The 13,100-nt window shown below is 56.1% G+C and overlaps 4 protein-coding genes across 4 annotated transcripts, besides 2 other annotated features; all 4 read right to left on the bottom strand.

Moving 5' to 3' along the window:
- The first annotated feature begins 449 nt into the window (after positions 1-449).
- Positions 450-1,007: a repeat region.
- Positions 1,008-1,308: 301 nt separating this feature from the next.
- On the bottom strand, positions 1,309-2,613 carry LPMP_203860 (hypothetical protein; the record flags this gene model as incomplete). Its single annotated transcript, XM_010700285.1, has 1 exon — positions 1,309-2,613. One exon carries the CDS (start codon positions 2,611-2,613, stop codon positions 1,309-1,311), a length of 1,305 nt encoding a protein of 434 aa, XP_010698587.1.
- Positions 2,614-4,172: 1,559 nt separating this feature from the next.
- LPMP_203850 (hypothetical protein) lies at positions 4,173-4,940 on the bottom strand (the record flags this gene model as incomplete). Its single annotated transcript, XM_010700284.1, has 1 exon — positions 4,173-4,940. The coding sequence occupies one exon, from the start codon at positions 4,938-4,940 to the stop codon at positions 4,173-4,175; it is 768 nt and encodes a 255-aa protein (XP_010698586.1).
- Positions 4,941-6,171: 1,231 nt separating this feature from the next.
- Positions 6,172-8,241, bottom strand: LPMP_203840 (hypothetical protein; the record flags this gene model as incomplete). Its single annotated transcript, XM_010700283.1, has 1 exon — positions 6,172-8,241. The coding sequence occupies one exon, from the start codon at positions 8,239-8,241 to the stop codon at positions 6,172-6,174; it is 2,070 nt and encodes a 689-aa protein (XP_010698585.1).
- Positions 8,242-9,447: 1,206 nt separating this feature from the next.
- Positions 9,448-9,768: a repeat region.
- A 147-nt stretch (positions 9,769-9,915) lies between these two features.
- Positions 9,916-12,627, bottom strand: LPMP_203830 (ubiquitin hydrolase, putative; the record flags this gene model as incomplete). The annotated part of the gene is made up of 1 exon (XM_010700282.1): positions 9,916-12,627. The coding sequence occupies one exon, from the start codon at positions 12,625-12,627 to the stop codon at positions 9,916-9,918; it is 2,712 nt and encodes a 903-aa protein (XP_010698584.1).
- Positions 12,628-13,100: the final 473 nt, after the last annotated feature.

Raw genomic sequence — 13,100 nt, 5'->3', positions numbered from 1 at the left:
GAGCTGTGCGGCGCCGCCTCTTCTCACACGTAGCCTTTCGCGAAAGGCTGAAATGAGACACAAGTTGTCTTTCTTTCCTCTATTCTGATGTGTGGTGCTTCGCTGCTCAGCAAGAAGAAAGGCACAAAGAAGTCAAACCAACGCGGGGAGGGGAGTGCCGTAGATGTGTGCCGTTAGCACAAGGGGAGAGTATGTGTGTGTGAGAGAGAGAGGCAAGTGTCCGTTACAGTGAGAGAGAGAGGAAGATGGTGAAGCAGTGCGTCGAGACCGTAGTGATTGGGATATGGTTACGCGCAACCGCGCCGGTCAAACCAGCGAGCCGCACATACTCGGACCTAAACTGAGGCCTTTCACTCCACGCAGTGGCGTTCCAAAATGTGTGGCATCAAGAAACGCGAGCGGATTGCGTCATGTTTGTGCACCTCTGATACTCCTCGATGTCGAGGTGACACCTCAAGTGTGTGGCATCTCAGGGTCCAGTACCCCACGCTCCGGGTGGGAGGAAGCCAGGCAGCTCCCCTCGCTCCCTGCCAGATGCCGAGCCCCTTCCAGTGGTGACAACGCCAACGGCCTACAACGTGTGTGTGTGTGTGTGTGTGAAAGGCTGAGGAATGAGTCAGAGCAGTGTATCGCTGCTGATGCCGTTGGGCCAGTCCCTGGATGGTGTCCTGTCGGAGAGACCCGCGACAAGCAACACGTCTGTGCCATCCATACGATGGGCAGAGTATCAGCGCGAGTCGAACGCAGCTCACCTGGCTCTCGCTGCCTAGTGGTGTGGGGGGCCTGCTGCGCCTCGAGGGAAATGCCGCAGGTGGCGACCGACATAGTGGGAGCGGGGGTGGGTGGGCGGAGTTTGACACAGGAGTCGTGCGCGGAGGACTGAGTCGGCGCATTGCTGTACCGCACGTGCCTCCCGCTGCCTCGCCCCCACGCGATGGGCCTGTGCCAGACTGAGCAGCGCGCTGTTCAAGCTCATGTTGTATACCGGAATGGGCACGTTGAACAAAGCAGCAAAGACACCAACAACAAAGCATATTCATTAGCACAGGAGATGTGCATATTAATTGGCACACAGGGTCACACACACTCGCGAAATGCGAAGGTGCGGGAAGACGAGAGAGAAATTAACGCAGAATAATCATCAATCAGCGCATGTGGTCGTACGAGATACCTGAGAGAGAGAGAGGGGGGGGAACAATTCAGCCACAATAGTTTACAGCTACAACGTATAGGGCTCAACTTTGTGACTTCACTCTAGTTAAGCATTGCTGGTCCTATGCCGCACACCACTCAGTGACTACTTGTCCATTACAGCATGGCCTTGGTGATCGCCTTGAGATCCTCATCTGTGAACTTGAGTAGCGTGCTGAGAACAGGTAGCAGGTGCCGCACCACATGGACATCGCTCAGCGAGCAGAAGAGTCGCACCACGACGGAGCGCACGTACTGCAGCTGCTGCGCACCGAGACTATCTTCCGACGGCCCGGTCGTGGAGCGCCGCAGCTGCATCACTTCGCGACGAGTGCGCATCAGCTCCTCCTGAAGCCCGGCGAATCTCAGGCTCTGCTCGTGGATCTGGCGCACGGCCTCTTTGAGATTGTGAATGTCGGTCACCGAGTTCCACCCAGCAGTGGCTTGGGTCTCGTCTGCGGACGTTGTGGCGGTGACGGAGGTATTACTCGTGTCTGAAGCTGGAAGCGGCCCTACTGCGCTGTGCAAAATGTCTTTCAGCTCACGCAGAAGGGCTTTTTGTTGAGCCATCATGGCGCCTCGCTCCTTCATGGCGGTTGCACACTGCCTTTCCATTGCTTTGTAATCGCTCAGTAGGTTCAAGTAGGCATCATCATCGGTTTTGCCGGGGTGTGTGCCGTGGTGGGGGACGTCACTTGCCCCAGGCGGATGCACACTGTTACACACGGCAGCTTGTGCGTTGCTCACCTGTGCAGCGCGAAGCGTCTCTGCAATGGCATCGCGGTGCTCTCGCTGCATCTCGTGCACCTCCCGCTCGTGTGACGCTCTCAGGGCTTGCAGCTCGGCGCTGTACTGGAGGACAAGCTGACTTTCACGAATTTCATACTCTAGCCGAGTCCGCTCGAGTTGCTGGTCTAGATCCTCCTGCGCCTGCTTCCACTCGTCAGTGTTGGGTGCGTTAAGAAGCTGTTGCCTGAGCGACGTGTTGCTTGTCTCCAACTCAGTGAGGCGATGCTTCATCTCGGCGAGACTCTCGTCTTGTTGGCGGAGGGCCTCTGTGCGCTGCTGCAGCTCATTCGTTGAGCGCTTCAGTGCATATTGGACCTCCTTCAGTCGGTTCGACTGATCCTTGATGGCCTTTTGCAGGTTTTCGATGACTGTGTCCCTCGAAGGCGAAGTCATCGCAGAGTCCGTCGTTGAGACATCCTTGCATTGCTCTGGTTTGCCACCGTTGTGGGAAAGCGAAGTGGCGTCGACCATCATAGACGCGGCAGCGATGGCATGAGCGTACATAAATTCCTGACATTGTGCAAGGTACAGCTCCGGAAGCGCTTCCCTGTTGCCAAGAGACGCTTCCAGGAGGGCGCGCTGCTCGTTCGACTCGTCCAGCTTGCGGGTTAGATCGACAATCTGAGCACGCATCTGGTCCACGCCACTCTTCGCCTTTGCCTTCCACGACACGAATTTTTCTTGGCATTGGTGAAGTTCCTGCCGCAATAGCTCCACCTCTGCGGTGCCATTAGAGGCTGCTGATGCGCCGAGCACGGCTGCAGTAGCATCACCGCTGGCGAGTGCGTTTGTCGTATCCTCACTCTGATTAGCTGTAGAGTTCATCGGGAGTCTATTGCTGCTCCAAGGTGCGAAGATGTTATGCTGAATGTCGACCCTATTTCGTTCGCGCAGTCTGACACCCCCACGCGGACAAAAAAAGGAGGGAAAGGGCAAGAAACAAGGAAAGGAGACCGAAAAAACGTAGCCTCTCTGTGCCACTCGTGGCACAACGCCGCTAAAACGTGCGCGCGACTCTGCGATGGAGACACCAAGAGATACCCTTCGCGCCGTATCACCCGTTAGCCAGTAAGGTGAAAAACGCACGCGTGCACACCGCCACGGGCGCATCGACGGCCATCAAAGAGTGTTCACCGGCGTGGGGGCGGCCAGGATGCACCGCACAACGTACAAGGAAAAGAAAAGAGGCACGAAGAAGCAAAAACAAAGTTCACGTGCAAGAGCACACTCGTACATGTGTCGGTGAGGTCCGGTTGCATGTCCCATGACAAAAGGAGACGATACCGCTACCCCCCCCAGTGCTCGCTTCATCCGCATCCTCGCCCAGCGCTCTCCCACTGGAGGAAGCGGAGGTCAGTGGGCAGGGCGGAGAGAGCTAAGGGAGTGTGGTGGCCAGAGAGCAGTGTTTGATGTCGCTGCCGATTGTTTGTATTTTTTTCTTGCTCATTGCTGTTGTTGTGATGGGTAGGCGAGATGATGATGTATGCCAGGGACAAACCGCACAGTAGAAGGAAAAGAAAATGATAGCGGAGACACAGTGAGGGGAGCATTCCTCCTGAGGAGAGGAGCAAAACACCAGTCTGCGCAACGAGCACTGAGCCTTGGGCGCTCCCTCATATGCGGTCGTAGGACGAGACACTGCCCTCCCCTCTTCTCCCTAACTCCCTGACGCCACGCCAGCCCTCACCCTCACATGTCCACCCGCAAAGCAGAGGAGACATTGATGAGTAGCCTATACCAAGTCATCTACGGACAAACAAAAAGGGGATGGAAGGCGGACACACACACACACACACGAAAGTATAACGGTCAGTGTAAGCAAAGAAGCTACACGACAGCCGCGTGTGTGTGTGTGTGTGAAGGGGGGAGGAATGGACAATGTGCACTTCGTGGCACAGAACAAACTCGCAGACACGCATTCATACAAGCAGCACGGTGAGGATCGGAAGAGGTCGCACGCAACCCATTCACAGCTGAGCACTCGCTCCAGTAGCAACGATAACGCCAGGGCACGGAGCTGCCCATGCCAACATAAGCAGCTCGCATCCCCACCCTCCCTCATCTGTCTCTGTGCGTTGGTGGTGAAATGAGCACCGTACTGGTGCGCCCCTGTTTCTCTGCGAAGAAGGACAGGACGGCGCATTAGTTTTATACGATGGGCTCCCTTAGCTACTCTGCGGGGGGTAGAGGGCTTATCCAGACGCATGTGCATCTTTGGACACCTCTGGTGCCCTTGCTGGGGCCATATGACACGCAAACGGCCCACTGGACTGCCACGGCATGTACGTTGGCGGTGCTACTTTTCGCTTCTCATCAATGAGTTCTTGTCGGACACTGCCTTGAAGAATGGCAATGTCGTCCATGCGGTCGCGCGTCTCCGCGTCTGCCATCCACGGATGCCACATACTTTCAGAGGGCGCTTTGCCCTTGTAGTCTGCGTGAATTGCATCTTCGGAGTAGCTCCATCGACTTCTCAGCACTTGCATTTGAGTGGTGTAGGTCTTGTAAAAGTAGTACAGAGCCGCTGCAGTGAAGCAGACAAGGAAGATGGCAAAGTCCTGCAGGCTGAAGGAGCGGTATTCAGGGTTGTCGGCCGTCTGCCGATGAATTGTATTGGTGAGGTTGTCGTAGTTCATGCGCCGAAAGTTAATTCCGCCTGCATCACCCTCGCCTTTCGCCCCCTTTGCACCCCGGTCGGCGCCCCGGTCACGACGATGCGTCAGCAGCAGGTGCTGTGCCTCCTTCAGCGTCAGAAACTGCTCGCTAGTGCCACCTTTGTCGGGGTGAAATCGCAGCGCCAGTTTCTGAAATCGTTTTCGGATATCCTTTTTAGTCCACTCCTCATCGAGCTGGTAGCCAAAGATGGTGCATGCCTGCTGCAGCGTCATGTGGCCCTTGTCACCCGATATGTGCCCCTCAAAGCGCTCGTACACGCAACGTACTACACTGCGACGGAGCATGGCGGCCAGACAAGGCGGAGCAGATGCAGATTAGGGGGAGGTTGTGTTGTCAGCAGCGTGGGTAGCAACAAAATCCTGTGGTGCCTTCAAGACGCAGTGAGGACGACGGCAGGAAGGGTGGGTCAACGAAACAGAACAAAAAACAAAGAGACCAGATGAAGAACTGAGTCTACGCCGCGTTACGATCAGCTCACTAACACCGATGACACTCGTCAAGTAGGCCTGTCAACGTGTCGGTTTGGGTGAAAAGTGGATGTGGGTCAACTAAGATCCGTCATGACACAATCAGCGCCTCTCAAGGCCGTCCGTGTTCTTCTGCGACGAACAAAGCCGTTCGATGGTACGGCGCGCGCGGGGGAGGGAGGATCTCTAAAGCCTGCACGCCTGCTTCTCTGTGAATAGAGTGTGGAGTAATGGCAACCGCACTCTTTTCAGCGCACATCAAGGCTACACGCAAGGATGCATGGCGTGATACTCGCGCGCAGGCCACAGCACATCAAGGGCAGCGATCAAAGTACAAGGAGACGCACCCGAAAGAAACGGGAGAAGCGGCAGCGGGAAGCACTGAGATTGGTAAAGGACAGTGGCGCGCATGTGAAGCGGTCACACTCCCTGAAGGCCATTACACGGACCAGCCAACAGACGCATATGTAGCACAGCGTCGCCAATGGTTTTAGCTGCGCTTTTGTTTTCTCCGCGGATATAAGTGCCTCACTCAACACGCACCCACTCTTTGGTGCCTTCTCTGGGGTCACTGTGTACCGCACGAAGCCTCACTATACGCTATGAAGTGCAAGACCTCGGCAAGGTGACACAGCACACCGGGAAAACAAAAGCTAAAGCCATGAAAGGCCACCGCTGCCCATCTCCGGCATGCGTACGCGACCCGAGTAGTAAACGCTCGTTGTAATTTTTCGTTTTCTTTTTGCTCTGCGAAGAGTTGTTGTAGCTGAAGAGAAGAAGGTCATTCCCGTGCTAACAAGTGTGCTACGTTACATGCGTGGAAGAGAGAAAATGATCAGCAGCTTCGGCAAAAGAGAAGAATACTGAAGCCGCATCAAAACCCCCTCTGCCTCTCTATGGAGGACTGGAAGAGGGGAAATCGGAAGCGATGGGCGACTGCCTCATAGTGTCACTGCACCATTGCGTTCCCATCACGTCCCCAGCAAACAGTACAGCTCGCACTGTGGTTGTGACTAGTGTTTCTGGTTCGCGCTCCCTCTTTCAACGCTCAGCCCCACGTGAGCGGACGGACGAGCTGCAGCAATTCGAGAACGCACCGCCGCAGCAGGTAGTTTGTGTTAAAGAGTTGCCCACGCAACGCATCTTCCCCCTCCAGAGGCGTGAGGAGGCTATACAGATTATAGTGCGTCTCGGTGCCGTCGAGGACGTTCAGGTTTGTCATCTCGTCCGTCTCGGTGAAGCAGGCAAGAGCGCAGTCATCGGTGCGGTAGCGGACGGAGTGCCACAGATCCGCAGCTGTGGGAATGTCGAAGGTCTCATCTTCTTCGCCCAGCTGCAACCAACGCTTCGAGACTCGAAAAAGCGCCATGTCAGCGTCCTCGCCATGTTTGTTGTGATGCGAACTGGCAATCGTGAAGAACTGACTAAACTGCGCCATGTCTGCATACGCTTTCTCCTCGAGCTGGAGGGATTTCGGGGTGATGTTTTCTAAGAAGCACGCTTCCTCATCACGCACCAGGAAGTTAAATCCGCTCTGCTTGAGCTTGCGCAGCAGCACCGCCGGGCTCCACCACGAGCTGCGCAGCGCTGCCAGCTCATTGTCCTCAGGAGATAAAAGACGGCACTTAGCGTCCTCAAGCAGAACGCGAAACTCACGATCGGTAGAGTCGCCGCGATGACGGCCTTCCAATGTAAAGAGGATGCGGCTGCTGTCAAAGGGTTTGAGGCTCCAGCTTTCGTAGGGGACATCGTACACGGTTTCCTGGAGCACAGCGAACTGGGCAAGCTCGGCGACCTCGAACGTTGCGCGCCGCGGGTTCTCCGCGACGCGCGCGGTGGGGCCGAATGACGCGCCAAGCGTTGCTCCACTGCACGGCTCCCACTCGTGAGTCTCCGCATTCCATCTGCCGATGAAGAGACTTGACTGACGGATCACGATTGTGTGAGGCACCTCAAAGGAGATGCGCAGTGCCGGGTCCTCGACGCGGGCCTCGGCGGTTCGTGGCGGGTACTCTTCTATGTGAAGCCTGTGTGACTCGGGTGTCTCCTCACGCAGCTGCCAATCCCCGCTATATCGCGGTCGTTCGTCGAAGGTGAGGAGGTCGATCTTGATGGTGCAATCGAGAGCGTAGAACTGGCTGCGGCGTGAGGCGTAGCAGGAATAGGGGTCAAAGGCCAGCTGCACCGCACGCACGGCAATGTTCTCCCTGCTAAGGCCCAGCATTTTGGGCAGCTTCGGCAGAGAGTTCTGTTTTGGGTCAAGGCGCACCTCGATGTCTGGGAACGCAAGTGACGTGAAGCTGCGCGTCACATCCTTTGTCTTGACCCACAGTCCAAACTTGACCACCGGGTCCTCCGTGGACACGGTGCGCATGACGGTTTCACCGTCCGCGCTTTCAATGATTTGGTCGTAAAAGCGCAGCATTTGTGTCGACACAAAATCAAACGTGGCGTGTAGTTGGCGATACACTGCCTCCAACACAGCTGTCGATGGGGCAGCCCTGTAAGACAGCGCCATGGAGCCGACCGAGCAGCACGTGTCTTGCGCATCTTTGATTTTTTCGGCCAGCTCGTAGGCGTCGTAGCACTGCAGAAGTTCCTCCTTCATGAGTGCCTGACGCTTCTGTGGCTCTAGACGCTGTTCGCCTCGAATGAAGAGCAGTTTCAGGCCTCCTGTGCCGCCCTGCGCGCGGGAGGCAACGACGACAGTCTCCGGCTCGTACTGATCGTAGGTCACCTGTCGACACTTCCAGCTGCTGAGAAAGTCGTTGATGTCCGCCTCGCTGTGGACGTTCGGCAAACGCGACGCTTCCGCAATGTGTGCCCAGTGGTCGTGCTTGACGTAGGTAGCAAACGCGAACTGCTCCTCCGCCCTCAACTCTGCCACAGCGGCGCCATAGAGCCTCCTTTCCGCCTTGAGCCGCGCCCTGGCGACAGTCTCGTCGAGGAGCAAATACTCGCGGTGCCCCTTCTCGATCTGATCCGCATTGGTGCGGAGTTGCTCATGCTGCTTGTACGTTTTCTGTGCTTCTTTGGTAGCCTGGTCGATTTCGGCCTGCCGCGCCAGCGCCTTTTTCGACATGGGCCTCTGCTCCGGCGCCTTGGCCTTGGGCGGCATCCTCAATCAGACAGGACGGCAGGGGGCGGTGGAGTGTGGTGATATAGTGGGACTCGAGGAGGAGGGGAAAGGGATGCGAAGCTCCTGCGGAGAAACCCGAGGATAAGGAAAGGAAAAATGGGGCTGCCTTCTCAAATAAAGGAGGGTAGCGATGGACTCCGCAGTACTGGGTGCCTCAGAACAAGGTGGCAAGTAAACGAACGAGATCGAGAGAGACAGAGAAGTTGGACACGTATTCTCGCGAGGTGAACGATGCATTCTATGAAACGAGGTGAGAAAACACAACGAAAAGCATCCACAGGCTCTCCTGTGAGGAGCATGAGGTCGGTACAGGTGAGGCGGCGTTGTGTTCCAGTGACGCCGAGCCCCTCATCCTTCACTGTTGCCCACATTGCTGGCTGCTCGATCTTGCCCCTCTCTTCACTGCTGCCCGTACGCAAGGTTGCGTCCACTTCGCTGAAGAATGAGCTGAAGAGCGAGTTGGAGGTGTGTGTTTGGAGGGTTGGCAGAACACAGGATGAAAAGAGGGAGACCAGAAAGGTACATTGTCGGGCATGTAAGCCACAAAATTCAACGGCCACAGCGAGGAGGAGAGAAAGAGATGAACTCATTCTCACAGCTCATCATCGGAGAGGGGTAGGGTGAGGTGGGTGACTCTTCGCTGTTCCCCCCATCAGCCCTTAGTCCTCGTCGGCTCTGAAATCTGAATCCCTGCAAATTGATGAGGAGAAGGAGGGACAGAGTCGAAAAGCGCCGGCCAACGGCGCCCTCTTCAGCAAGGCAACTATAAACTACACACTACCGCATTCATATCTAAGCACCAACAGCCTAGGCACATACGAGATTCCAGCAACCGCTATACAGGATACACATGCAGAACGCGTAGGGGGGAGGGGCGCCTTCAAGGAGCGGCTGCGCACCTCCTGCATGTGTATTGTACCCGTCAACAACAATACTAGCAATAACTGGTGTTCGCGACGCACAGCTACACCACACAAATCTCGCCTGCACCTTCCTCCACACGAGGGCTTCTTTTCCACTCTTCTATTTCGAAGAAGCCACAGCAGGTGCACGGGCTATGCTATCGCGCAGGATGAATGTGAGCATCGCAACGACCCCCCCCCCCGCCGCTTCGTCTGCAACAGGCGAATGTAGCCAAATTCTTCCCTTCTTCATTTTTTCTTCTTCCACTGTTTAATGCTTCATTTCACTATGAACGAGTCCACAACTAGACGCATAGGACCAAAGGTCTCCGATCGCTGCTGTACTGCGGCGACGCCCTCCTCGTCAGGGAGAAACCGCCGGACATCAAATCGGGCCATGTGCCTAACGTAATCCCCCTCGTCCTTCCTAGTCCCTTCCATGCATACGTGTTGTGTGGTAAGCACCAGATGGACTCGGGTGAGCTGCGCACCTTGATTCAAGCAGACCACGTTCAGGGCCCCGCTCGAAGGCGGAAGCGGTGGTCACTGCCTTGAGGGTGGTGTATCTAGGCGCGTGCTGGGTGAACTCAGGGAGGACGCTGACTGTGGCAGTCACACACGAAATGAAGTCAACCAGGAAGTTACTCGGCTGTCAGCGCATAAAAATGAACGAACACGAACAACAGAGCGGAGGTCGGCATGCGAGAAGGGGAATAAATGAAGAACAACGCGAGCGAGCCTTGTTGCGTTGCTAATTCGCGGAAAGATCTGTCTTGGAGGTGGACTTGATCACGATAGACTCCGTTCGATGTCCCTCCTCTTCAATACCGTCGAGGCGCAGGCACTGCGGACGATCGACAACGAGCACAAAGGGTGCGCCACCAACTTCCTTGACGAGGTCTCCCAGCACTTCCTTCTTGCTGGCGGTGCGCGTCTTGCGCGACCTGGCGTTCATCACGCAGAGTATCCATTTCTTCATTGCCTCCTCCTCATCTGGGTACCTGAGTTTCTTGATGATGCGCCGAAGCAGCACATCACCCTGTTCCTCGAGAGAGGAGTTGACGCAGATGTTCGTGGGTAGACCAAAGTAGTACTCTCCTGAGCGGCGGCGGCAGAAGAGCACGTTGACGAGCTCATGCCCAGGGATTGCCGGAGACAGCTTGTCCAGAACAATGTCCTCGCGCGACTCAAGATCAATCAGAGTGTCCAGCTGCTCCACAACGTCTAGCAACTCGCCTCGTCGGACTCGCAGCAGCCGCAGCAGCCGTGCCTTTCCGGCAAGCTGCTGCTTGTATCCCGCAACAGCGCTTGCGCGCAGTCGGGTGCTCAGTTGCTCAAGCATCAACTCGAGCAGCTCGTGAAATGTAATGCTGCCGCACTCCCGTGGAATGTACACGCGCGGCAAGTTGTTGTATCCTCCGTTCAACGTGACCAGCACCGTCAAGTCGATCTTTTCGAGCGGCATCGGAAGAACCGTCATGACAATTTTGTGCTCGTGCTGCACACTGCCCCACACATCTCGGAGAGTATGATTGTACGTGTTCCACTGAATCGTAAGCGACGACGCCATCGGCATTGCGAAGGCGTAGTTGCATCTGTCGTTTCCTTTAAAGAACCCGAGGTAGTTGTGGGAGGGCGGGGTAGGCAGGCTTTTGCTCGACTCTGTCATCATCTTGTAGAGCCCCATCTGCAGAGTACTGTAGGGTGTGGATTCAGCAATGTGAAGATCAAACAGCTCCGTCTGCTCGGCAGTGTAGTCGTCGTACAAGTACACCTTTGTGCAGACGAGCTGGCGATGCTGAAGGTACCCACGCACTGCGTCCATGCTCGAGCGTTGATGGGTGTACAGTAAATTTGCACCGCACACGAGTTGGTTCGTCGCTGTGATGGCGCTCAGGTACTGTGGCCCGCCGCGGCTCTCGTACACAATCGAGTCGTGCGGCACCAGCGCTTGCAGCTCCGGGATGGAGTGGACGATTGCGACAGGGACGTCGCGGTCGTGCTGCGATTCGATCTTACGGAGAAACGCAATGAACGGCTCGGCGGTGGCGGCCGTGGCCGGCGCCACATCGTCCTGCGCCTCCGGCGGCGCGACATCGACAAATATGGGCGGGTAATAGTACGAGTCGTATGAGTTGCTCGTCTCGACAGCAGACCAGGGGGAAAGGCCGTGGCGGTCGCGGTAAAAGATGCGAATCTGCGCCGGCGTTACCTGCAGTTCCTTTGCTGCTGCAGTGATGATCGCGGCCATCTCATCTTGGCCAGGGGACAGGCGCACGGACATCTGACGCTGCAGCTTGTCGGGCGCACCGTGCACGCCGTCGAACACGTCCACCACGGACTTGTCGCATACGTAGTAGTTCACCTTGCGCGTCTCCTCCTTCCTAGTGCGTTCTTCCTCAATGCAGCGGCCTACCTCGACGATCGCGCTCGGCGGCGGCGTCTCATGCAGCAGCTCCTCTTTGACATCGTCGTTCACGTAGATGAGCAGCGACGCGCGCTCGTTGTCGAAGAGTCGGTAGCGCGATTGAATCGACTGTCCGCCAAACGCGGACTTGTGAACATCCTCCTCTGTTGCCGACTCGACCACTTCGTCGTTAAAGCGCACCCACTCCCCATCGAAGTTGACATACACGTAGTAGTGCCCGATGGTGGCATCGCCGGCATGTGTGAGGATAGAGCGTAGGCTGTAGCTCGCGCCGAGGTGGGTGCGATGACTAATTGTCTTCCACTTTTCTTGGCTTTCCTTGTCGAGCTTCAGTGAGGCATCACCGACAACGTAATTTGACAACGATAAGTTAACGTCAAAGCTCCACACATTACGTAGTGTGACTAACTCGTACGTTTCCATGTCAAATGCCACGCGGTTTGGGTGTACCAAGAGGACCTTGGGGCAGTCGAGGAAGTGCTGGCTGCGTTCAATCGTGTGTGGCGTTGCGTCAGCGCCAGGCGTCAGCTCGACACACACACCCTCGATCCGCTCTCCCGATGAGAACTCCCGCAGTGACTCTTCAATGTTAGCCTTGTTCTGCACTACCAGCTCCACGTCGTAGAAGTCCTCAAGGCGGTCCGAGAGGTACTCAGCGCCGTCTACCGCACGGGACCGGTAGACCATCAAGCCGCCGAACATGTCGCGAATCATATTCCGTTGTGGTGTCTCCTTCAGCGTCGTTTCGAGGCTGTCAAAGAGCTGCTGCATCAGCTCATGAACGTCATGCTGCACCGCCGCCTCCTGCGCTGACCAGCCAAAAGCCTTGGTCAGCTCCGTCGTCGTCGTGTTGCGGTTGCGCACCTCCAGCTGTGCAAACACGTCCCGTAGCGCGAGAGCAACCGAGTCCTCTTGTACAGCTGGAAGGTTATAGATTTGCCTGCGGAAGGCGGGAATGTGGTACAGCGCCTGTATAACCGAGTTGAGGTAGCACGTGCTACCTTGGTTGTAGATGCCAACGTACCCCGAGCGCATTTTTCGTTCTGTTCACAGCGATCGTGAGTCGGCGACGGGCTAATCAGCGAAATCGACAGCGTGGGTGAGAAGGGAGAGGGAAGAAGGGTATGGGGGAATCTAGCCGACACTCCAGCAATTACACACGCGCACACACACAGAGGAAGCAAAGAATATGTATAGAGAAGAGTACTTGTGGAAACTGATGAAGAGTAGAAGAACAGAGGGAGGGCAGAGCAGCACGAGGAAGAGAGAGAATCAGTTTTGCGTACGGTTGCCACTACCTATAGATTCTGGTATATGTACCTATGTGCGTGTATAAGACAAGACGAGCATACGTGTACCTTTTGGTGACGGTGTGTGTCTGTCGGTGAGTGAACTACCGTGGATGGGTGAGAGGTACTGCGTGTAAGAATGCGCCGAGATACGCGATGGCGTCTTCCTCTGCCTTCGGTTCGTAGTGGAATAGGAATGCTCCCCTTTCAGCAGCGCAC

This window comes from Leishmania panamensis (genome assembly GCF_000755165.1).
Source record: "Leishmania panamensis strain MHOM/PA/94/PSC-1 chromosome 20 sequence".
NCBI lineage: Eukaryota > Euglenozoa > Kinetoplastea > Trypanosomatida > Trypanosomatidae > Leishmania > Leishmania panamensis.
Note: the sequence above shows the minus strand (reverse complement) of the source record. Positions and strands in the feature narration are given on the sequence as shown.